At 46.3% G+C, this 25,918-nt stretch overlaps 1 protein-coding gene across 18 annotated transcripts in view; it reads right to left on the bottom strand.

The window, feature by feature from the left end:
* Positions 1-25,918, bottom strand: part of NCAM1 (neural cell adhesion molecule 1) — a 318,547-nt gene that overhangs the window by 30,680 nt on the left and 261,949 nt on the right. For 5 of the 18 annotated variants that reach the window (XM_067751037.1, XM_067751044.1, XM_067751038.1 and 2 more), the window contains exons 8-15: positions 22,744-22,886; positions 16,679-16,708; positions 12,471-12,621; positions 11,980-12,164; positions 11,532-11,628; positions 11,054-11,224; positions 9,299-9,430; positions 7,942-7,956 (exon numbers count right to left, since the gene is read on the bottom strand). In XM_067751037.1, coding sequence (XP_067607138.1) covers positions 7,942-7,956; positions 9,299-9,430; positions 11,054-11,224; positions 11,532-11,628; positions 11,980-12,164; positions 12,471-12,621; positions 16,679-16,708; positions 22,744-22,886 — 924 coding nt within the window. The remainder of the gene's footprint in view (positions 1-7,941; positions 7,957-9,298; positions 9,431-11,053; positions 11,225-11,531; positions 11,629-11,979; positions 12,165-12,470; positions 12,622-16,678; positions 16,709-22,743; positions 22,887-25,918) is intronic. The other 13 variants (XM_067751039.1, XM_067751046.1, XM_067751040.1 and 10 more) reach the window with 3 other exon arrangements.

Here is a 25,918-nt window from a genome sequence, read left to right as displayed (position 1 = left end):
GGTGAAGATACCTTTCTGCCCAAAGCACATCAATGTTTAAAAATGATTCGAGAGAAATGCTTCAACCACGTGACACAGTCCCTTGCCACCGTGAGCTGATAAGAGTGTTTGTTTCTCACTGTCCGACACTGCACAGCGTCTGGCACATTCCAACCAAGGGTGCCTGCAGGGATTATAGACAACTGAGCAGTTTCTCCTTTGATTTTACTTAGGCTACCTTCATTCATTCATAATTATAAATGAATCAATACACACACACAGAAGCAAAAATAAAAGACATTATTTACATTCAACCCTACTGACTGACTGATGATTGATGGATTTTTGGATGCTTCCAGCTACTCTGCTGTTAGTTTCACTGCAGTTCACACGTGCTCCATTCTGCCTTACAGTTGAGAAATATGTTCATGCTAAATACAGGCTGCTGCCCAATCGTGACTGTCTTTCCTTTATCCCGGTATCCACTGGGACCTACAATTTGGGTCAGTAGTCAAGTGGTTCAAAACAAAGAAGACTCAAACTTTCTTCTCTTTGGATGTCACTGCTAATCATTTTACCTGTGGGAAGAAATGCCTGATGTTTAAAAGTTAAACCTATGTCAGGGGAGAGACACCTAATTCCTCCTGAAGGAAAAATCTGGATCCAAGATTGTTTTCCTTCCAGAGAAGACCAACCTACAGTGAGACACCTTAAATATGACCCAAGCTGTGCAAATGCATTGTGGAGCCTTTTCCCGCTATGCTCTGCACGGCACACACTGCAGTCAAGCTGCAAAGGACTAGAGCATCGCTGTTAGCAGATGAAAGGGTGCTGTTAATTTCATTCCTTTTCCAAATGCAGAGAAACCCATCACCTGAATTAAACCCATGTGAGCACAGCTCATTGTCGCCTGCTCTGCTCTGCTCACAAAATGTAACCTCAAAAGCATCAGGAATTAAAATTCACTGCAGCAGCACACGGAGAGAACACCAAGAAAGCAGACTGTCAGCTATGTTCTGCAGTAGAAAAGAGAACCACTTCGTGCAAAACGCAGAAACTCTTTTCTTCTCTGTTCAATTCTGTATCAGAAACCCTGGCCCAGGGAGTGGAGTGGGAGCTGTACTTTGCATCCTTGCTTTCTGCCTTCTGCTCTGACTACCCTTGATGGGATGCACGTCATTCTTCCTGTGCACTCAGAAGTATTATAAAATCTAAACCTCGCACACAGCTGTGGACACACACACACACGTTCCAGATGACTTGTCAGGGAGTTTAAGGCCTAACGCACAAGCCTACATCATTAGAGCGTTATAAAGACTAGCTTGGAACATGTTACAGATTGTGATGAAGTGTAACGTTTTCTGTGATGGGAAAGATGGTACAGTTTGGCCATCAGGAGATGAATTCCAGAACTTTCATCTAGACTTTCAGCACACAAACTTGACAGAGCCTGGTTATGCTTTTTGAGGCCATAATTTTTCTAGCACGAGGGAGGCTAGAAGCCCCTCTCCTTCCCCACGTGCTGGGGGCACACACTGCCACACTCTGCAGGAGGCAAAGGAGGGCGTGCTGTCAGGGAGCAGAGGCTCCCTCCTTCCTCACCCTCTCCCTTTCCCCGGGCAGCCAGCTTCTATTCCTTCCCTCCTTGTTCTCAGTCTTTTAGCTATTCTATTTTAGCCTCTCTCTCTCTCTCTCTCTCTCTCTCTCTCTCTCTCTCTCTCTCTCTGTGTGTGTGTGTGTGTGTGTGTGTGTGTGTCTGTGTGTGTGTGTCAGAGGGGGAGAGACAATGAAAGCTGGGACGAGATGCTCTCGTTTTGTCTCCTCGGCATTTCTCTAATCATTTTCTGGTTTTTTAACTTGGGGGTAAATTTGGAAAAGTCTCCTTGTGCACAGAGTTTTCTTCAAGAATCACCCCAGTTCTTTCGGTGACACTGGGTCTGCTCTCTTGGCCAGGCAGACAGCATGCTTAGGGACCCACACCAGGCAAGGAGCCTCCGTGCACGCACAACTGTTGCTTTCAGCACTCGGAGGGGAACCAGGGACAGCACTGTGACCCAGGAGTCGGCTCTGCCACAAGTGGCAGTCTGGCCCTGGGCAGCTAAGCTCTGTAGTCACTAGATGGTTTGGTGGTGGTAAGGGCAGGAAGAGGCCAGGTTGCTATGGAAACATGAAGGATGGAAAGGGCACAGAAAGGTGAAAGAGGGAACGGAGATAAATTAAATTTATAAATACATATCTATGTGCGTGTATATATATTAAGGCATTATTATAAAGAAAAAAGAGATGGTGAAGCAGGTATTCTCTCATTTCCTTCTTCCCTGATTTATCAATATGAATGTAGGTATTTTAAAGAGATTATCAGTGATTTTGCTGACAAATTATTCTCACGCAGCAAGAAGTAACATAACTCTCATTTATTCTTACTATGAATTCCAGCTACTACGTGCTGGGGACCGTGTTTTGTGTTTTTCATACGTAATCTTTAATTATCATAAATACCTATAGAGTAGGTAGAATCTATCCTTCCTTTGGGAGATAAGAAGTGTGAGGTTCGGAGAGGTGGGGGGACTCATTCAAGGTCATGGAGTTACATACAGAAGTAGTGGAGCTGGTATTTGACCCTGGTCCCCAAACCTGAATTCCTGCTGCTGCAGTCCACTGCCTGGAAAGCAGTGCGTGGGGTAGGCGGGCTTGTTTCCAAGTCAAGTAGATGCCGCAAAGGGCTCTGAGCCTGGGGCTTGAATCACTCCCGAGGCTCCACCCAAGGTGCAGGGCTTCTGCGGCACCGAGGGGTGAGGGTCAGCCGGGCAGCCCCACTGGCTGCACTGCCTGCTGCTCTGCGCACATGCTGGCATGACACCCGGGTCTCGCTCAGCAGCTGTCTCACTCTGCTCTTTCCCTTTGGAGTGCTGGGTTCATAACTCCGGACAGTGGGAGGCCCGGAGCTCTCCCTACGCCTGGGGACTCAGGGGAACAAAAGGGCATGGCAGCCAAATAAAATAAGGTGGTAAACGAGTGAGGCTCAGGCAGGGTGACAAAGCCTGAGACCGACCAGGCGACACCACGGCCGGCTTACTGGCACTGCTCCTAGGTGGGCAAACAGCTTGATAAACGCCAGGTTTGTTGTTATTTGCCGGGGGTGGGGATACGATTACTTCTCGTGTTTTATAGAGGAGAAAAAACAAGGCTCCCTGGTAAAGGGTTCAATAACGTGCCTAAGGGCCTACGGTCGGGCACATCCGCAAGCAGACACTGCTTCTTTTCCCACAAGCATTTACGAGAAATATATGCATTTATGGAGAAAGCAAAAGCTATAGACCTCGCTATCTAATTTCAATGTCTGAATCCAACTATGCCGATTCAAATGAAGGGTGAAAACACAGGGACCCAAACATTTCTGATGACCCTGCAGAACAGACATTTTTCTTGGGAAATCCCTTTGGCTTCTCCAAACAATCAGCCTGCTATGAATCCCGAGGACAGGGCTGGGGCTGCCACAGCCTCAGGGAGCCTGTCTGCGGGATTTTCTGTCCAGAGCCACGCTTCCCACTCGCCTCCTCTTGCGGGGAGAGCTGTCCACCGTGCATCTGAGCGGACCTGTGCCTACTTCTCATCTGCTTCTCTAAAACCCCGTGCTGCTCTCCACCCACAGAGTGGAATTAACACGTGGTAAGGGAGGTAACGTGAGGCAGGCCCACTGTGGCCGGCAGAGAGCAAGCAACCTGCAGAGAGATGGATGAAGAAAATGGTACTCACTATCCGGATGAGACAATGGAACAGGGGTGGAGGAGCTAGCAGGAGCCGCTGAGGAAAGAAAAATGAAGGTGAAAAAAAAGGGGAAAAAAGATCATCGCGGCGCACAGATACTGAAGGGAAGAATGGAAGAGGCAACCCGGGCGTGTCAGTAAGAGACGCTGAAGCGAGTTAGAAGTGGGAAGGAGAACCCCATGCGTGAGAACAGGTGGCCGGCGGCCCAGCAGAGAGCAGGGCCTCTCTGACTTCAAACCCTGAGCCTGTGCGCCTGCCAGGCCCTGCCGTTCAGGTAAGGGACTGGGCCAGGAACAGCTGCAGAGGCCTCCAACCCTGCCTGAAAACAAAGAGCCGGTTCCGCAGGACCAGCTGTCTCCATCGGCTCAGGTGTCAGGAGGGAAGGGAACTTGGACCCCAGCTTAAGGTGAACCAGCAGAAGAGGGGAAAAGCACTTTGGTTTTGCCATTACCTACCTCTTCATGTGTACATATAGGCATATACCTACGTGGGTGGCGCATATTTATAGCAAAACCTGTGTGCCTCACTCTCTGATTTCAGGGTCCCAAAGAAACAGAAACAACTATCCTCCTTAATGTTTGCGACTGGGCGAGGTAGGGATGGTTCGGCATCTGGATGGTATGACAGCCACTGCTGCCCTCCAAACGCTATGAAATGTGATGCTCTGGCTGCTGCAGTGTGCACAGGGGGCAAAGCAAATTAACATCGAGTGTCATTCTTGCCCTCAAGAGAAACGGAATGTTCGAGGGGCCGGGACTAACGAAGTTAATGCTAACCAACTTTCTGCAAGGAGAACCTTTAAAATGGTGCATCTGAGACGTTTTGGACACCGAAGGGATCTTTAGTTTTTCATTGGCAAACATTCAGAAGTTGTTCCGTCAGCAATCACAACACATAGTCCCCTTTGAGAGCTGCACAAACATTTGGAAAAACATCACTGCATCTCCAACATTGCGTTGACACTCATGGTTCTGTCTTTCTCGTACCTTCCAGATGAGGGTACCTCATTAAACCATCGAGTACAATGTCACTGGAATCAGAGCAAGACAGGCTACTAACTCATCATGACATGATAGCCTGGTTAATTCTGGTAAAAGCGTATCTCTCTCTCCTTTTTTTCCTTTTTATTTATGTATTTATTGGCTTGAATCGTTCGCGTGATTGTCCATATCATTCTGGCAAAGGGATAGGGTTTTATGTGCTTTAACCACAATATATTACAATGCTTTAACTTCTACTTGCCATGTGCCATCTAGGGGGCAAACTGTGAAAGCAAAAGAGTCTCAAGATGCCTCTGTTAAAAAGTAGAGACTCACTTATAACCTTTATACCCGGAAAGAAATTGCCTGTGTTGCTTCATGGTATGGAAGCAAATGAAGAGGTAACATTCAGGCAATGAGATTCTGAAGGTGTGTGGTTCATTCGTGGAGGAAAGAGTCATAATAAATTGTCACATCATTTCTTTAGGGCTTTAGCAGCTCTGAGAGGGAAGCAGCCCCACTCAGGGCAAACAGAGGTTGTGAACTTTCCACCTAAGAGTTTCTTGACAGCACGCAGACACCTGGCCTAAAAATACGTGAAACAGGGACTTTTTCCCAGGTTGGAATTCCATTTGTCCCATTAGAGCCACAGCTTCCTCTGCCTTCACAGAAACAAAGGGACCTCCCAACAGGTAAGCCCGGCTTTCAAATAGGGCCGCTCCGAAGCAGGTGTCCTTGAGATATTGGCTAGTTTCACCTGCTCATCCCTGTTTTGACATATTCATGCCCCCAAATGTGGAGTAGTCTATTAAGGAACCTTGAGAGCAACACTAATATTGAGACATTTCAACAAACTTCAGGTGCTGAGGAATGGCTCTCCCCTACACCTCCCAACCCGGAGGGGCCGGCAGCATTGACTCTGTCCCGGGTGCCAGCCCCTGCTGACCCTATACTGTCTCCTCCTTGGAGGTGGGGTGTACCCAGCGCCTACCTCCAGTGCTACAGGAGCAGGCTGTGCACCTGCACCCCGACATCACAGCAGGGGAATGCACTGTCCGTGGCCAAGATAAGCCAGCTTCAGAAACCAACACCCCTGGTTCCTGGGCTCGGTGTAAGCCCACAGCTAAACTGATGGCCGATCTTGTTCAAGTTCAGACAGCCTTTGTGTCTTGCAAGGAATGGGAGTGAGAACTCAGAGAAGGTCCTTCCTAAAACTTATCCTCATTTTCTAGCAGCAATAACTGGGGTTTGTTCTGGCAGTGGCAAACGTTGGCATCTTCCTTCCAAGGGTAACCTTTTCTCAGGATGGCTCTAGGCATGACAGGATACCCCTTGGGCAAACATCCTCACTTCAGCAACTCTAGGAAGGCTATGAGGGTGCAAGGAAAGTCCATAAGAACCAACTCTAGTGAGAGCATAATATTCTCTTACTCCGCTCAAGCCATTGCAAAAGGCACATTCAACTCTAAAACTGTGCCACATTCTCTTTATCTAAAAGAAGTTTGCTTTTTAATTCTTTAAGCCATACCTTTATTAGGTGATTGAGAAAACTGACCTTTCATGACACTAGCAATGCCTGCTGCTGTATCACTCACGATTGACTTGGAATAGAGAACTGACCCCACCATTTTCCAAAGGACTTCTTGGAATCTTGGTTAATTATCCATCTTCATACTGGCAGACGACAAACAATAAAATCTAGAGGTCTCCTTTTCTAAAAAAAATTAAATGTTGGCTTTTTAAAAAAAAAAAAATGCTCACCCTAACAAAGGCTGGGCGGGCAGTGAATGAAAACCGCTTATGACCTTTGAATTTCAAGACCCAGTTCCTCCGATTCAGTACTCAAAAGCCCGTTACTGGTTAGACACTCAGAAGGAGGCCTGACCCTAGCCTTCCTCTCTGTCATATAACTAAGCCGGCCTTCGTTCACTGCTAAATCTAGAGGAGAGGACACCCGAAGACCAGGTAAAGATCCAGGAGGAAGGTGCCCTCGTGCCTTCTGAATGCAATCAGGGCAGAGCTGAGTTGCCAGCCCTAGCCGTCAGCTCCACCCAACACACGATTCCGAATCCTTCCAGAACCGGTCCATTCAGGAACCAACTCTGCTGAGAGAGTAGATTTAGCACTTGCTCGAAATCTCAGAACGCCTACACTGAGCTACTTAGTTTCTGCTGTTGCTGCAGTATTTCTGAATAAATTTCCAAAAGATAAGCTTCCCTGAGTGCCTTTCAGGAGCCAGGAGCTTTTTATGAAAAGAGTGTGCAGCTTAAGACTTCCCTCCACCATTCTGAGCTCAGCCTGGGAGAAGCTGAGCCTCAGTGGACGCAAAGTTTGGGGGGCATCTATGCAGGCTGAGACCAGACCACAGTTCTGTTCCCGGAGCAGCAGGTGTGCTTCCTGTTACCCCTGCTCCCAGATCCACTATTTATAGCTTACACAATTAGGGTGTCCTTCCTGGGGAGAATCACCCTCTTTCTGCATTCTTGGCAGCAGAGCTACTAAGTAGCTGGTCAGTTTTCCCAAACATGGAAATCCACGTTGCAAGTAACCTACTGCTAGAGAACAGAGTTGACCAGAACTGGGGGTTTAACTCCCCTGCAGGATGCATGTACCCGTGATTTGAACCCAAGTTCATGCTGCACTTTACAACCACAGCTGCTGCTGCACGAGGTTCCCCTACCCATTCTCCCTAGAACCTTCCAGCTACCATCCTGCCAGACAGAAAAGGGAGAGGCAGTGAGCTCAGTTCTTTCACCTCCTAAAAGCAAATGTGAACATCCTTTCGGGTTCTTGTGCCCATGAAGGGATTTTGAACAGAGGCCTGGCGAGGCTGTGGTCACTTTTCTGGCAACCCGGCTAAAGGTGAGACGGGGCTATAGCCTGTTATTCAGAGACCCTCTGCACACCTCCGCCACGCTTGGCTCAGCAAAATGTTGCCACAGGGTAATCGTCACACACAGAAATTAATAAATAAACACAATTTCAAAAGACACAAAAATTGCATGCTCTAAAACAGGACGAGTGTTAGCCTCTTGGAGTAACCTACGGACATTAACAAGAGCACAACTAGACTAAGGTCAGTGTGGTTAGGGCCCGGACGATATCATCTACTTCAGCCTCTAGGGGACAAAAGGGACCAGAACTAAATTAAAAACTAGAACTAGCAGATGTTAACGCTATAGAAACAGGTAATGAGGTATGAAGAGGCACTTACGTGGAAGAGGGCTATCTGCATATCCCATGGATGGAACACAGACGAAAAGAAAAGACAAGAGACAGACCCAAGAAAAAAAAATAAGATGTAAAAGAAATGAATAGGATCCGCAGAACACACGGAGCTGGAAACTCAAATTATCAAATTACTTCAAATCCAGAAAGAAGCAATTCCTGTACGAGGAAGATGAGACAGGTTTTCTACTTCTGGGAAGAGGTAAGGGGATCACTTCCCAGGCCCCCGGCTTCAGAGAGAAGAAAGCAAAGGATTCCCCCGCGTGCTTTTTAATCCCAGGAGTCAGAGAGGGCCCAGGGAGCTCTGTGACCACTGGGGGAGTCTGTGCTACAGCACCTTCTTCACCTGGATGGACTCACCATTCTCCCAGGGCAGGAACTCCAGTCTGTGGAGGGATAGGACTAAACCAGGGCTCACCCAGAGCCTGGCTATGTGCGGGAAGGGAGGGAAAAGTACGGCATGCCTGGTTTAAAGAAACAGGGAGTGATGGAGACAGAGCTGCAACCCTGAATGGGATCAGGAAGAAGCGACTCCTGAAAGAGGCCTTGACCAGGGAGACCCCGACTGTGCTCTGGGTGTGGGGAGGGAGGAGAGGCAGGAACGTCAGAGGCCATGTTTTTCCCATTGGCCTTGTTGGGGTTTTGCTGCTGCTCATACACTCTACAGCAGGCTCCGTTTTCCTGTAACTGAGTATCTCTGCTGCATCAAAAATCCCACAACTAATTATGTCAACTGTCACTGACTTTACTGTCTTCCTTCAGGTCACCGGGTGCTTAGGGCCCTGGTGACAAAAAGCAAATCTACCCAAATCCCTCCCTACCACGCAGCCATGATCCTTCCTATTGTCTTTAAGAACACGTGTTAGTGGTTTTCCTCCCTGGCTGTTATTCTACCAAACTGGACCAGCTGCTACGATGGTGTCACCAAGCCCTTCAAGAAAGTGAGGACAGGGGCTTCCCTGGTGGTGCAGTGGTTGAGAGTCCGCCTGCCGATGCAGGGGACGCGGGTTCGTGCCCCGGTCCGGGAGGATCTCACATGCCGCGGAGCGGCTGGGCCCGTGAGCCATGGCCTCTGAGCCTGCGCGTCCGGAGCCTGTGCTCCGCAACGGGAGAGGCCACAACAGTGAGAGGCCCGCGTACCGCAAAAAAAAAAAAAAAAAAAAGAAAGTGAGGACAAAGGGACTGGGTATCAGCCATCACCGAGGGTGAGAGAACTAGGAGATGGGACCACCGTGAACAGAGGGGTCTGAAAGACAAAAAGCTGTCATCTGAACAGTGGATGGGCCCGCTCACGGCCCCCCCTGCCCCCCAGGGGAAGAGGCTGGGCAGCTGGCTTTACTTACGGACTGGCTGCGTCTTGAACTCGGAGGCTGCGCTGATCTCACCCAGACCCTTGCCATTGAGGGCCGCCAGCCGGACCGCATACATTGTCTCGGGCTTTAGGCCCACGATGGTGACGATGCCCTCCACGCTGGCTGTCATGAAAATATGGAAAGGGTCACAAAGGAGGAAAAGGCTGTTGGTGAAGTGGTGTAGCTGCTATGGAAAACAGCAGGGCAGGTCTCCCCAAAATGAAACATAGCATTATCATTTGATCCAGCAATTCCACTTGTGGATATATGTGCAAAAGAACTGAAAGCAGGGACTGGAATAGGTATTTGTACACTCACGTTCACAGCAGCATTGTTCACAACAGCCAAAATGTGGAAACAACCCAAGTGTCTGCTGACAGATGAATGGATAAACAGAATGTGGTCGATACATACCATGGAATATTATCTAGCTTTAAAAAGGAATGACATTCTGACACACACTACATGGATGGACCTTGAGGACATTATGCTAAGCTTATGCTAAGCCAGACATAAAAGGACACATGTTGTATTATTCCACTTATATGAAGTACCTAGAAGGGTCAACTATACAGAGACTATTACTAGTCAACTATATAGAAAGTAGAATGGTAGTTGCCAGGGGCTGGGGGAAGGAGGCAATGGGGAGTTATTGTTTAATGGGTATTGAGTTTAGGATGATGAAAAAGTTCTGGAGATGGACAGTGGTGATGGTTGCACAACAACGTCAATGTATTTAATGCCACCGAACTGTACACTTAAAAATGGTTAAAATAATACATTTTATGTTAAATATATTTTACCACAATAAAAAAGTTAACTAGAAAAAAAAAAGCCACAGATTTGGTACGAGGTTTCGGGGGGGAGTCAGGGAGGTCAAGGATCATTTTCTTCTAGCTCTAATCCTGATTACCCAGAAAGTCCTCCAAGCCCTCCCCAAAGCTGAAGGAGTGACAGGAGCTTCCTGGCAGGACGAATGCTCAGTAAACCTGGGTTAGAAGATGTCTCTGAATTGCTATGACACCGTGTCCTAGCCCATTCCCAATTCTACCCTTATTTCCAGGATTAAAAATGTCTACAGAAACAAAACCTACTTCACTGAGTTATTCCAATTAAACCCCAAAGGAAGAGTCAGACATAAATATATTCAGTCCTCAGGGAAACATGATCCGAGCTCAGAGACTTCAAACTGCAGTCACCCAAGGGTTATTTTTCAAATCTGTGGTTTGGAAATATATCATAGGATTGACGTAAGAGCAGACCTGTCTTGTTGGCTCTGATCATTTGGTTAATTACAGGGCAGTCCCTGAATAGACCCAAGAAGGACTGGATGGGTGGCAGCAGAGAACCTGAAGCACATGGAACTCAAATATGCAGAGCAGGGGTGGACTGGACTCCTCTGGCTGTGCTCAGCACCTGAGCAGGGCTTCCGCTTGGCATGTGGCTACGCTGGCCTCATCTGTCCCGGCAGGGTCACGAGAACCAGGTTCTGAAGTACCAGGGGGCAGAGGCCAATAACTCCACATAAGATGTGACCACACCCTAAGCCTGGGGGGCCGGTGATGGCGTTGCAGCATAGGAACATCAACAGGACGGCAGGTGTTGGCATCTGGCCTCTCTCAGTATTGGGGAGCGGTGTGCACCCCACCCAAATGGGCAGTCAGGGTGCCAGCATCTGGTGAACGCAAGGGGTGAGCGTGAGCCCAGAGCCATCATTCTAAAGTAAACCGGCACTCTCCAACTTACCTTCTTTGGCATCATACCACTTGGAGTGCCACACCTCCTCGTCTATTGCTCTCCACTCAGCCTTGTATCTGAGGATGGGCACCCCGCCCGTGGCCTCTGGCTCATCAAACTGCACCTGTGCTGTGCTGGAATATGGCTCCACCTGGTCGATGGACGGTGATGATGGGGTGTCTGTGGAAAGGACACATGTGGAGACTCAGGTGAGCCTGATTTGGCCCAGGACGTAACTCCCAATCATGAAACACATCTCTCTCATTTCTTTCAACTCTTGGGAATCTTGTTGTCTATATCCTGTCTCCCCCTGGTCCACCTCACCATGCAATTCTTTCCCAACGTGTCCCATGTCCAGATCCTCAAAGCCTGCAGAGCTCCCAGCCTCCTGACTCTCACCCCCTCTTCTTCCCATGCTCCTGTCATCACAGAAGGTCATGAAAAGGGCCGGCAAGGGTGAGGGTGTGCAGCCATAAGGGGTGCTCACCTGCTTGGACAAGGATGAATTCCAAAGACTCCTGTCCGATGCGGTTCACTGCGGTACAGTTATAGTTTCCAAAATCATTTTCAGAGTCCGGGGTCACCTTTAGAAAGAAGGAGCTCTTGAGTTACGAGTGTCCCACGGATGGGCCCCCACCTCAAATCCTTATTTATTGAACTAAAATTAGTAGAGAATAGAATCAGTAAAGCTGCAGCCGAGCCTGAACCCAGAGAGAACAGAAAAGGGGATCATGGGAGAGGCACACTCTGCCTCCCAGGCCCCCGTCTAGCTCCGTGGAGAAAACGAGGGCTGAGGCTCACTTTCTTCCTCAGCCAGTGGCTCCCCCGCTCAGGACGTGCTAGAGAAGCAAGCGAGAAGATTTTAGCTGTGTCCAGCAGCCTGCCCATCCTCAAACGGCGCCTCCTCCACCCTGCCCGCCGTCCCCACGTCTCACCTCCAGGTAGCTGGCGGACGGGGTGTTGTAGATCTTGATATTGCTGTAGTTGGAGCTTGGCAGCAGCTGGCCGTCTCGGAACCACGAGATTGTGGCACCGGGGTAGGCAAACACCTCGCAGGTGATGTTCACCTGGTTGCCCTCCCAAGTGTACACAGCCACAGGGCCCTGAAGCTTGGGGGCATCTGCAAAGAAGGACGACAGCTCTCAGGAAGACTGCCACGATCGTGACCCCTCCCCCCACTCCGTCTCTTGGCACCGGGAAGCTGGTCACGCCTTGAGGCCGAGCTGGTGCCGGGGGACAGCAGAGATCGGGGTCCCCTCCCATGAGCTGCACAGGGAGACACGCAGACTGGTAAGAAGCCGGGGGATGGAGTGAAGGGGTGCCTTGGGGACACAGCTCTGAAATGGCCAGGGGTCAACCACCATGGGCCGGGTCCTGGCAGCTGCACGGCCCTCCCTGCCCCCTGTCTTCCCACCATTTTCCTCACATTGCACTTCGAGGTACACGGACTGGGAGTCCTGGCCGATGGTGTTGCTGGCGGTGCAGATATACTCCCCAGCGTCTGTGTACTGGATGCTCTTCAGGGTCAGGGACGACACGCGGGCATGGCTGCGCACCACCATGTGCCCATCCAGGGTCTGCCAGGAGGGGAGGGACAGCGTCAGGCCCGGGGCTGGGCGGGGCCAGGAGACCGGGCCATCACTGTCTGCGACCAGCCTCACAGCCCTCTGCTCTCTGGGCCAATGTCTGAGTCTCGCTTTAGGTACCGACTCACGAGGAGGCTCCGGAGAGCACTATGGGAACTTGGGTGCATCCCAGACAGAAAACGGGACTCAGTTTACCCAAGCAGCCTAGCCTATGTGCCAAGATTGGCTTGAGAAGGACAACCCAGGCCCCCAAGACGATTTGGTTGGCACATCTAAAACGGAAGCCAAAGTCTGGCCAGCAGGCGTTGCAGCTGCAACAGTCCTGCCTCGTGAGATTCGGGGAAACCTGCACTCCCGTCCTTTCCTTCTAGCCCCCTGCCCACCTGCCTGCTCCTTGGTGCATGCACACATGATGGGGAATCTGAATAAAAGAAATTATACAAGAAATCCATATTTCTGCCCATGCCTTACTTTCCTGGATGCTTAAAAGTAAAATAATTTCATCGAACAAAGTCCAACAATCTGGAGCTCAGGAGCTGTTGAGCTGGAAGTGAGGGGAAGAGAGAGAGAGTCCTCTCTCCCGGAACAGTGACACAGGGAATCCCAGGCAGATTTGGGATGCTGGACACTATAGTCACCATAGTCTAGCCCTTGACACTAGAATTGTCTTCCTGCGTCTCTGGAATTACAAGAGTTGGTCAAACAGGGAATAAGCATATGAGCCCTGGGCAATGGGCACTGAAATATTTCCAAGGGGTTTCCCCCCTTGACACTCTTAAGTAAACTGGTTGCTGGCCTAGGAAGAGTCTAGGCGTGTGGTCTGGGTTCAGACCCTCAAGAAAGCTGGCAATCTGGAGAAGGAGTCTAGCTCCTCGTAGGCTGGGCCACACTCTCTAAGTCCAGTGAGCGATATTCCATAGAGATAGACAGGTGGGTGCTCTGCATATCGCCCGTCATCCCATGAGGCTGCGTCTTGAAAGAACTAAAGAACACCTGCCTCCAGGTTCTTTTTAGCTGCTGGTTTGGAAGCCCAAAACCCAGCATTGAAATATCGTATGGCAGCCAGTTTGGGAGGCTCAAAAGCAAGACACCATTGGCCTTGACAGAAGCCTCAGATCTACCACAAAAAGTCCCATCACTGGTAGAGCTAATCTGTTTCAGTCATTTAAGTCCCATCACATTCATATCCAGAAGCCGGAACACAGCTGCCAGCAAAGAGGCAAAAGAGCCGAGCAAAACCATCACTACCTACTGCAGCGAGGGCCACCCCTCTCTGCAGGGATGCCCAGATGCCTTGGCTCTCGGCCTCCACGAAGCCTGGGAAGCTGGGAAGCTGATGGGCTGAGAAGCTGCACCCCAGGGGATGAACGGGAGCTGACACAGGCAGCCGTGGAGCACTTGTCTCCGAAGTCTACAGTCATGTGCCAAACAAAAGCTTGAAGCATCCCCTAAACTCGTGGCCTCAGGAGTGTGAGGTCAACGCTGCAAGTATCTCTGAGGGCTGACCTGACCTGCTTGTCATTCCTATACTCCCAAGACAGCAGAATGAAGGCAGAGGGGATTCATGGTTCACCCCGGCCTTCCTGCTTATCTCAGCGAGATCACAGCTTCAGCCAACAGTGATGCCGGCCAGCGACTGAACTGTAATTTTTTGTCACACACCCAGGATTTGTCCTGCGGCTGCCACCACAAACACGGAAAACTGATCAGAATATTTCAAAAGTCAAGAGAACATTTCCATAAGGAAGGATACAACAGCAAAAGATGCAAAGAAAGTCCTGTAGGTAAGAGAAGGACATTAACAAGTAACCACAAAGGGGGGCATGAGCAGTTTATACTCAGAATAATCTAGAAAATGGTCAAAGAGAAGCTCAGGCAATGGTTGCACTGACAGCCTTACTTCCCCCCCCCCCCCCCTCTGGTCTCCTTGTCTAAATTTCTCTCTGGAAAATTTTCTCATTTAATGATGTCAGCAGAGCAGTAGGCAGGCTTCCATAGAGAATTTTATTTTGCGGTGGCTCAAAACAGGATTGATGATGGAATTATTTGCCAGACGCCCAGTTCTCCCTCCGAGGGGATGCAGACAGACTCCAGTGTGATTGGACTATCTCCCTCTGAAATGATTTACTCTGGCACCAGAACAAAGTCAGGGAGTGCCACCTCCAAGCCACCCAGACCACACGTCATGCTGATGGTCCAGACTCGAGGAGGAAGCAGATAAACTCTGGGCACGAATGAAAAGATCACTGTGGCAAGAAGGCCCGGTTTTGCAAAAACGTACGAAGGGCGATTATAATTGCTCTTCTCATCAAAACATTTTTGTCTCTCTTCTTGCAGGGAAGAGTCCTAAGGCTTTCCAGAACTTACAGAATGAAATCAGCCATGACCCAAGCCTTCTTCTGAGCTCATCTGGACTCATGGTCTTCATCCCTGACTGAGACAAATAGGAGGGAACGGAACTTCTGAGCCCCAGGGGGCAGAACTCACTTGAAAGTCAATTACGTCCAGAGCGAGATAACTTAAGATAAGGACACGTCTGCAAAATGGAGTGAGGTGTCTGTTTTCCTGGGAGTAAACCAATTACTTCCACTAATAATAATTCTCTCAGCATCTCCTTAATGCTCCCTGATAAATCTAAGCTCCTCTTCTAGCCCCGTCTAAATCTGAGTGACGGGGAAGATGCACAAGGCCAAGCAGAACGAGAGGGGTAGTGGCTCAGGAGTGGCTGAGAGTTAACCCTTCTTTTCTCCCTTCCCCAATCCCAACGAGAGCATGACTTTTGGGCAATAAAAACACCCAGTCTGTGACAGCACTCCGGGGGAGTGTTTACAGGAGGCAAGTGTTTTAGCGAGGGTATGCACCTAACTACATTCCCTACGACGTGGAGGAAGGAACGATACAAAGAGAGCTTATAATGAATTAGATCTGATGACGGCAGGGTGCAGAAACTAGCAACAGTGCCTGGGGACAGGCAGTCAACTTTTAAATATTAAACGGCATTAAATATTTATAGCTATGACCGGAACACGTGAGTTATGTGTTCTGAATAATTATCATTTCCGAAAGACCGGAGAATGGGTTTACCCAATTAAAATACAGTCTACAGGATTGCCATATTCAGCATTTATCGTATTATACAATATCAAAGTTCCATCTGGAGAAAAGGCTACTTTTTAAAAAAAAGTATTTATAGATGAGATTCCTGAACTTCATCTAAAACATACTGTTTTTTATTTCACTATCTGTCACTTAATCACACAAATCTGGTCAAGAATGATAGGATGATCATCAGTAGGGTCTTGGGGATGTAGCGATTCCAGTCTAAAGATTTATATTTAGCTTCAGTTTTCAAACTAAGTCCCACATTACCCAAACTGGAGCAAGCAGTCAGAGAAATTTCAAAGGCTAAATATGCTACTGACTTAAAAAAAAAAAAAAAAAGAACCATTTGTGACAAATCATTCTAATCTCATAAACTTAATGCTCTATAACAGTAACATAGATATGTTTAGCAATTTGGGAAAACCAATGAGAGATGTCATTTGCATTGCTCCGAGATGAGATGTGATGTGGTAATTTACCAAAAGACCAGTCAGGATAAGATAAGTGAGCAACAAGATGAGTTGAGCTGGAAAGGTAAGGGCTTGAGTGGGTTTTTAGATCATTAACTCTGTGACTTTATGATCCAAAGCCACATCAACCAGGTAAGAGTCAAAAAACTTGTATCATTTCAAAATGCCTGGCCTGGGAGTTGGGGCCATTTATTTCTCTAAGTATAATTACCTGGATGTGATTTTATCAGCACCAGCAAGAGAATAAGATCCAGTTTTAGGAAATAATAAGGATTTGTTCATCCACTCCCAACACAGCTTGTTTGCTCATCCTAAAGTGACACTATTGCTAAGTAATGTCTACCACTATTGACCTATTCGTTAATCTGACTAAATTACTGATTAGTTTTAGCATGTCTGGTGATTAAACTGCAATGGTGAGTTGAACTGTAATGCTTTCAAAACTACAGACTGGCTAGTGGTCAGGTAAGCTATACCTCTTGCTTCTCTGGTCGAGTCCACGAAGCCTGTAGAGAACAAGATATAAAACACAACAAGAAAGCAGTAAAATTTTACAACATGTTGCTTTAGAGAACTGATGTATCACACTGCATTCCGTGCACATGCAGCTTCTTTTTAATTCAGAACTTTTTCCAAGGCCCACTTACAACGGTGTGTTTACTACCCGATTTAATTTAGGATTTAGCTTATGTTCCGCTTTCTTCCCCCACTTATGCACATTACGATGTAGAATTCAAAGGTAAAGCCTTTCCTAATCTTTGGAAGACGTACATATGGATACCAGCAGATATATTAGACTGCTCCTGTTCCAAAACATCTTGAACATTCCTCGTAATATTAGGTGATACTACTAGTTCTAACCACACAATCTAGAGATACTTCTAGAGTAGGTTTCCTCCTTTGGATTTTACTGGACAGCTCATCACCAATATACTATTTTGTGCTCATGCATTTTGTAACTCTTTGCATGCATTCTATTAAAAATCAAATTTTTATTTTAAAAAAAGGAACAAAGAAAGGAGCAGAAGCGTACATTAGGAATGAGAAGTATGCCCTTAAGACAGGAAGCTTTGAGGATACTGAACTCTGAGTGCTATGGTACGTTCCAGTTGGTTCTTAAAGGCAGAGGGACGCCCAGATGACATGCAGGATTAAGCGTTCACCGTCTTCATCAAAGATGGCATTCACAAAGGGGGTTTAGGTATTTTCCTACCCACATCAAGATTTTTATTTATCCAGCACTGGGGAATCTATGCTTACAGTTTTTCTGATTTCACGCTGGGAGTCAAAACTATCATACATGCATTATTCTTTTTATTAGATGGCATGACTGCCTGATTGTCCCTCATGTTCAGATGGAAGAAGGATAGAAACGACGCCAGAGACACAGTAATGCAATCCCGGGAATGCAAACGAGTTAGCAAACATTCAGTAAGAGTCCACTAAATGCAAGGAGCTTTTGTGAGACATGAGGATGGAGGTGTTGAATTATGTCACATGATGTTGGCATGAAGAAGAAAGTGAGAACAGAGGAGCACACATAGACCAAAGTAACAGCGGGCCAACATGGCAAATGTGGTTGCCGTTTCCACATCACTTAAAAGCTTGTCCGTCACATGCCAGGGCTACATGAATCAAGACAACTTTCAGGGGCCCTATCATATGGAGTTGTTTGTTTTTCAGATACAATTCTTCCTGTGTCTCTCCTAACTTACTGTGGTTTTGTGGCTTTTAGAATAAGTAGGTGCTAGTAACACAATGCTTATAGTAGCCTGACCTGTGTGCCTGGTAGGATAATAGGATATATCTCGACCCTGATCATTTGATGAAGGCATGTAGTCCACTTTAAGACAACCTGATATGCAAATATACATACTTAAAACCTAAACTAGTATATGATTAGCAGTGCTCCCAAAACTTTTAGTTCCAGTTTCTTTTAATATTTGCATGTTTTATGATCTTACACACAAGTCTGTAGGAGTATGTATACAATTAAAGTGAAGTGAAGTGATAGACACTTATCCTAAGTATTCCCTGTTATACTTCTGCCCACATCCTGGATAAACTAGACTCCAAACTGCTCAATGCAGGCACCTTTCCCAACGTTTAAGAGTGAGCACCTGTTTTACACTGAATGAGGAATTCTCTCTGGTGAAAAGAAACTTCGGTTTCTAGGGAATTCAGAATTTCAAAAGGTTTCTCTGTTTTGTAGGATACTCTGTTTACTCAGAATACAAGGTTCACGAAATGTCTTTCACTTATTTCTATCTCTTCTGACCTCAACTCTTTGCTCCTCTCCTTCTCCTTAGACATTAAGGCTTCACAAGCCTTTCTTTCCCAGTCTCTTCAAAGGCACTGGTATGTTCAAATGAGCACCCACTGGACTTGTTCTGCCAGGGAGAGAGTATATAAATTACCATCCAGGGCTCTCACTCAATATGTAAATGGTACCTGGAATTTGGCACCACTCACTGTGGCAATTTAAAACACGAGCCTCGATAGGATGGGTAATAAAATGATGTGGATGCACAAACTTCAGTTGCCACGATGACCTCCATACACATCGATCAAACTGACCCATTACGATATTCAAATTGTTTTTGTCAACAGACTACTGACCACTAAGAAATGGATTAACCTTCAGACAGATGATCTCCTCTAATGATCTTAGTGACCCAAACTTAGCCTAGCTATTATCATTTGTTGAGTGAAACCAACTCAACTAGCTGAAGCCGAACGGATTGATTATAATCAATCTTAAATGAGTGACTAGACTAAACCTAGAGACATTGTCAAAGACAGAGTGTGACTTTTGGGCTCAGTGTACTGGTTTTTGCTTTTCTTCCCTTCTTTTTTACATGAAGAATGCCCGTATTCCATTAGAAAGTCACCACAAGCCTACGAGTGAAAGCCTTTTCTCCCCTCTCCTCCTAAAAAGGATTAACACTAGATTCAACTAAGCAGTGAAGCAAAAGACCAAGCTGCTTTAATCAGCTTCTGCTGTCAGTAACTTTATTAAAGGGAGCATTGAGCCTTCCATGAAAGTCATCAGAATCAGAAGAGAGCACCAAGGCATTATGTGCTCCACCTTCTGGGCCACTCACCCCAGGGAAGCGCTGGTGGCATTCTAAGGGCTCTGTATTTGACCATGTTCCAGTCAACATTTTTATCAGTGACTTGGACAAAGATATTTCAAACAAGTGTTCATACCAGGTTGGAAGCAACAGCTAATAGAGATGCTAGATGGCAGTTGCATGGGGAAGGCTGAATTGCCTGCCCTTGGGTCTTATGCTTAGAACTGGGGTCACCATCGACTGCTATGCCCCATTACTTTGAACAAACATAGATAAAACAGGGGGCACCTACATTGATTGAAAGGCCCTGGACCCAAAGAACTCTAAGGACAGTTCTGATGAAAGCCAGTCCTGACTGGTCAGAAAGATGGACTAAAATAGTCGTTCTCAAGCCAAGGAGTGTTCCTGTATGTGACGCTTTTGGTAATGACAATGATTAGAGTTGGTTACTAACATTTAAAGGGAAGGGACTAGGGATGTTAAATATCTTGCAATGCACAGGACAGTCCCAGTGAAGAAAGAGTCTTCCCAAACTGTCATTTGTGACCCCCACTGAGAAATACTGGGTTGCAACAAACAAAACAATTTTTAATAGAAATAAATATAAAATTCTACATTATTGGTTAAGCAATAGATTGCATAAGGACAGGACAGGACAGGGGATATGCGGCTTAAATGCAGTCCAACAGGAGACAACAGAACGAGGAAACTGCTAAAGGGTTAATGTGGTGTTGACAGCATTTCAGTGTCCAGATCAAGGGAGCAATGAGCCAGGAAGTCTGCATTAGCTATACTGGGCACCACAACGTTATAGGGGACACTAGGGAAGTGAAGCTCTCTAGTACAGGACGACTAGAAAGGTGAAGGGTGTGGAAACCGCAAGATAAGAGCAGCAGTGAAAATAACTGGATGTGTTACAGGGCAGAAGGCTGACTAAAGGAAAACTGGAGAGCTAGTTAATGGCTCTCACACAAAGGACTGAGTTGTAGGGGCTGGAAGGCTGAGAAGTGGCAGGGGCAACGAATCAGGGCCTCTTGACCATCAGTGTTGGCCACCTGACTGCAAAGAACTGACATTGTCACCCTTCAAGCAGGGGCTGAGTGACTTTTTGGCAGTGAGACTAGATAACCTCCAAAGGACCCTTCCCTCCAACCTTCTACGATTCTGGCAGGTTATGTGATCTACTTTCTCAGGAGGCTTCTTTCCTTTCTCAGGAGAAACAATTGGCTATTCTTACTGCTCAGCGCGTAGTCTTGACTTTCAAAAGAAAACTGTTTTCTTGCCCTCCTATAATTCTGTGACTCTAATAATCTTGATACCTAATTATCAATATGTATAATGCAAATTCAGCTGGAGGAGAAAACGAGGAGCAGCTGTCAAAGTAAAAGTGAAATTTACTATCTGGAGACCACCTGGCTCACGAATAGGCCACCTCTGTTTCCTTAATTTTTAGCCACCCCCCAGTATAAGATGACTATCATGCCTCCTTGATGTCAATATGTAATGAGTAGAAATAGCAATTTTTCTATACAGCGTTTCATTTAGGCAAATATGCTGATCTGGGGTCACATCACTGGCCAATCTGGAAGGCTTGTTCTAACACTGATTCATTCATGTTGCAGTAATGTCACTTGAAGGCGGTCCACAGTAAAAGAAAGCGCAACACAACCTATGTGGCTGGGCTTCAATAATTATCTCAGATTGAGACTAATGATCTACACTGATAATTGAACTATGCAAAGCCTACTTGGCTTGAGATGGTCTCTGTTAGACACCTTTGGTTTTAATATTTAGGAAGTATGAGTGTGTATTAATGCCTGGGTTTTTGTTCTTATTCTATAAAAATGAATTCACAGATACAAGCCAGAAGTGCCCACCTATTAAAGGACCTGAGGTAGGCACAAATCTTAATAACTCTTCTGGTCTAGCTTGACCATTGAGCTACTCCTAGGAAAGATATAGAATTTAAAACCATCATTCATCTGGGGTAGATGTTATTTCTGTCCTTCCCTCTAGATCAAAGATATACACTGGGTCATTCTGGACAAATCTACTCTCAAGCCTGATGTAGAAAAATCTGCCAAGTGGCGGCCCTATGGTTTAAACCTTGAAATGTACATTCAATCCACGTAACACACACGACGGGAGCTAAAATCTGAGCTGAGGGTTTAATTCCAATGTTGATAAAGTATCCAAGTAAACTCTACATTACTTAATTCAGTTGATTTTCACAATATCAAACAGCATATGCAAGTTTCAAAAATACTTAGCAGTTCCTCGGTTGAGTTTTTGTTAAGTTGAATTGAACTCTGGAGGTAAAACTTGCAGAAATTAATGGGTTTTTTTGGAACAGCAATTTCTGTTCCTCTTGATTTAGTTTTGTTTTCTATTAGTAGGAGAGAAATCAGTTCTTCAAATGCAAATCCCAAATTTGGCTCTGAAATTTCACGCTATCCCTTTTTAGCTTTAAGTCTACCCTCTCTAGGGATTTCCTTTAGGCAGGCAGAAGAGTGAAGATCTATCTTTTGTGACATTCTAGTCAATCGGCAATCCATTATAAATGTTCTTTAAGGCTAAGGCCATTACTCCTTGAATAGGTGACAAAGCTCTGGCCAACTAAAACGAAGCCATTACTACAGGATATATGAGATGAGATTGGTTTAGGTTGCTTTAAAACCAAGCTTCTGCCTGCCCCTGTCTTTTGGCCCACTCAATAGCAAAAGGCTGCCTGATGTGGGGTTACCTCAATTTTTACAGACTGTTAATAATAAAGACAGCTTTCCAGCGGCCTATAAATCCATGTGCTTGAAAGCTAAATCTTCCCAGTCATTTAAATTTGCCAGGAAGGTTGCTATAATGTTCTTCATCTCTCAGAGAATATATTGTAGAACCTGGTGTAATCATCATCACGTAGAAACTGCTAATTATTTTTGCCTTTAGAACAAAATGATATGCAAGTGTGGCCGAGAATACAGGCAGACACAAAGGCAACCAAGCTTTTGTGCATATAGTGCATGTAGAGCATGAACATACAAATCACAAGGAGAAGAATTAATAGGCTCATCATGATCCCTATTAGTTCCGGGACACGTTTCCCTGGGTGCTCCTGAGATGATGCTAATATAACCCAGTGCACTGGGACCTTCACTTCCCTTGTTCCTCCCAGCTCCATAACCTTGGTTTGAAAATCACTATCCCCTTCCTCCTTGCAACGTCTAACCTAACCATACCCACTAGCATCACACCCCTGCAAATCCATGCAAGGAATTGTGCCCCTTCCATCTCAAGGGGATGCTGAGAAGGCCACAGCCAGGGCAGGCTGGAGGAGGGGGGCCATAGGACCTGGCTGCAGCCTCCAGTGACCACATCCCATTTTCTGGTTCACCAAAGAGGACTGGGCATGGGGCAGACTCAATCCACGTAGAGTCTGCGTTCCATGGCCCTGAAACTCTTGGGCGACATTATACCTTTTCTTCGCTGCTGATGTTTCGGGTGGATGTTCTCCAGGTGATTGAGGGAATGGGGTCTCCTGAGGCTTCACAGGTAAGTGTGACCTGTTCCTCTAGTTCCATGGCAGTCTGGTTCTCTACGTAGGTGATTTTGGGTTTTGCTGAAAAGACAGAACACTTCCATGAGTTTGACATTTTTTTAGCTTTCCAGGTTTGAATTATAAAGGCACCATTCAACAAAGGTTATCAACTTATTAATCATAAGGCCCTATTCTAGGTGTTGTATGAGTTAACGAGCTGAACCCCCCCAGCAGCTTACAATGGAGCAGGCATATGACGCCACCAAAGTGACAGTAATAAGAACATCCCATATGGGGAGAGTGTGGAGGGTGGTGGTGCAGGAGGCCTGAGCAGAGGAAGAGCTCTCCTCTGGCTGAGTCTTTATGAGGAGACAGTTTTGGGGCTGTCTTTGGGGCTGGGTTGTGAGATTTTCAGTACGTGGAACTTTGGGTGGACACGGAGTCATTCCGAGTGTAGAAAGGCACGTGAATGAAAGCAAAGAAGCAAGAATGTGTGGAGAGAGGGTGGGGAAGAGAGCAGAGCGTCAGGGTCTGCGTGTCTGTGCCTCAAAGCAGTGGGAGACAGTGCTGGACCCAGGCAGAGAGCATCTTGATTGCCCGGTTACAACTCTGGCTTGAATTTTATCCCCTGCCTGTTGGAGACCCACAGACAGTGTTTAGTCAGAGGAATGAAATGCTCATTTGTATTAAAGGAAGGTTAATCTAGGCAAAATTGAAGATGGAGAAAACCTGAAGGTGGGAAAACCAACCTGGAAACCCTGGCATTGCCCCAGATGTGACGTAATACAATCCTGAACGTCCTCTCGGGGGTGGAGGGGGGGAATGGAGGAGAAAAGGCAGCTTCAAGAGAGATGCTGAAGGAAGGCTTTACAGGAAGTGGAAGCGAACAGAGGGCAAGTAGAGATGGGAAGAATCCAAAGAAGAAATTAGGAGTCCAAATGACTCTGAGATTCTTAATACCTAGGAGGGTTGTGTTAGCATTAACTCAAGTAAGGAAACGTGGTGGGTGACTCACTGGGGGCTGGGGAGTGGGCTGGGGCTTGGGAATAAGATGAGTTGAGATGAGCTCATTTCCCAAATGTTCTGGGAAATGCAAGAAAGCACAAGCATTCGAAAGCTGAGTTTAAATGTAAAAACATTAGAGAAAATTGAATTTTCCCAATTTAAAACAATTATCCTCTGAAATCACCATACTCTGAAATCCATCGAAGAGAAAAGATAACACTGCACAAATATAACTTATTTCACTAATAGAGAAAAAGGCCAGGCTAGATAAACAAACAAACAATAAATAAATCAGAATTATGGACAACTTTTGAAAGAATTACATTTCCTTTATATTCAAATTCATACAGTAACTCCAAGTAGACTATTAAAACTACTGCCTATTACATATCCTCCAAGTTGAGGGCTTAATTGTGTTTTAATAAAACAGAAACCAAAGATGGAGCTGTGCATTTTCTGTAGCAAATATCTACTTCTATATAAGATGACTCATTTAGTTCAAATATTCTCCTACAGTTAATCTGTACTAATGGCCTGCTGATAGCAAATCCTTTTTTAAAAAATAATTAATTAATTAATTAATTAATTTTGGGGGCTGTGCTGGGTCTTCGCTGAGGTGCGCGGGCTTCTCTAGTTAGTGGTGCCCGGGCTCCAGAGTGCTGGCGGGCTCAGTAGTTGTGGTGCGCAGGCTTAGTTTCCCCACGGCATGTAGGATCTTAGTTCCCCAACCATGGATCGAACCCGCGTACCCTGCACCGGAAGGCGAATTCTTGACCACTGGACCACCAGGGAAATCTCCGCAAACACTTTTTTTTTTTTGAAATGTATTTTATTGTGGTAAAAGTCACATAATATAAAGCATACTATTTTAACTATATTTAACTGTACAGTTCAGTGGCACTAAGTACATTCACATTGTTGTACAACTCTCACTGTTATCCATCTCCCGGATTTTTCACTTTTCTAAACTGAAACTCTGTCATTAAACACTAACTCCCTATTCTCCCTCCCTACCCCCTACCCCCCAGCCCCTGGCATCTACCAACGTACTTTCTGACTCTATGAGATTCCACTTACACGAGGTACCTAGAATAGCAAATCCTTTTTGGTGGCTAGCACTCAGGCACATCTCAATCCAATGTGGTCAAATGATTACAAATTTGAACTGATGGAGCCCACATGAGTGAGGTTTTCCCACAGGAAGGTTCTGTGTCTATCTTGATCAATAGAACTTTCAAGGAGGTTATAATTCATATTGGACAGAGTAAGTGTTAAGTGTGTTGAACAGAAGGTTTTAGAGAGGTAAAATAAAAGTTGCATTTCTCTACTGTTAAAATCACAGATTGAAAAGTTAAAAAATCAGCCAAACAACTGAATTCACTGAACTGACAGTTGGTCTGGGGTCTGGAGGCAGCCACAGGAAGGCTGACTTTCTGGACTCTTGGAACCTACATGGACATTGTGATCCAGACAGTGTTTGCTGACCTTGTCCCACTCCACAGTGCTTTGTCCTGGCAGCAAAAGGTTAGCAGAAGACAGACAAGGGCCAGTTAACATCTATTAATAATATCTGGTCTTGGTGACTCCATTTCCCAGATGGTTATAAAGGCTACACTGTGTAAGTCTTTGAACAAGGCAAAATATACTCTTGTTAAAAACATGATCAACAATGGCTAATTTTGTATGGGCGACAGAGGCTGTTGGAAGGAAGACAAGCTTCTCGCTGGTAACTTATTCCTTTCTGCACTTCAGAAGCAATGCTATTGTTGGAGCTAACTGAAGGCTTAGAATGCTGCCTTGGAAATAGGATAGCAACACCATTTATTGTCCAGACTGGGGCATTCTGGAGAGTTAAAGGCATGCTCTGAATAATTACTCTGGGATGATGGGCCTCACTGAGCAGACACGGACAGATGTGGGGTCATCCTGCTAATGAAAGCATCCTTCCTTCTGAACACCAGCATCTAGAAGAATCTCTCCAGGTTTTATCTGTGGATGGTATGTGCACCATCTTAAAGAACCTCCATTCTCAGCCCTTGTGACTTTGGATCCCTGTTTTGTTCTCTACCTGCCGCCATGGGACTTAATGCCTTAGAATGTTCCATTGC

This window comes from Pseudorca crassidens, chromosome 9, assembly GCF_039906515.1.
Source record: "Pseudorca crassidens isolate mPseCra1 chromosome 9, mPseCra1.hap1, whole genome shotgun sequence".
NCBI lineage: Eukaryota > Metazoa > Chordata > Mammalia > Artiodactyla > Delphinidae > Pseudorca > Pseudorca crassidens.
This window is presented reverse-complemented; position numbering and strand designations above follow the sequence as displayed.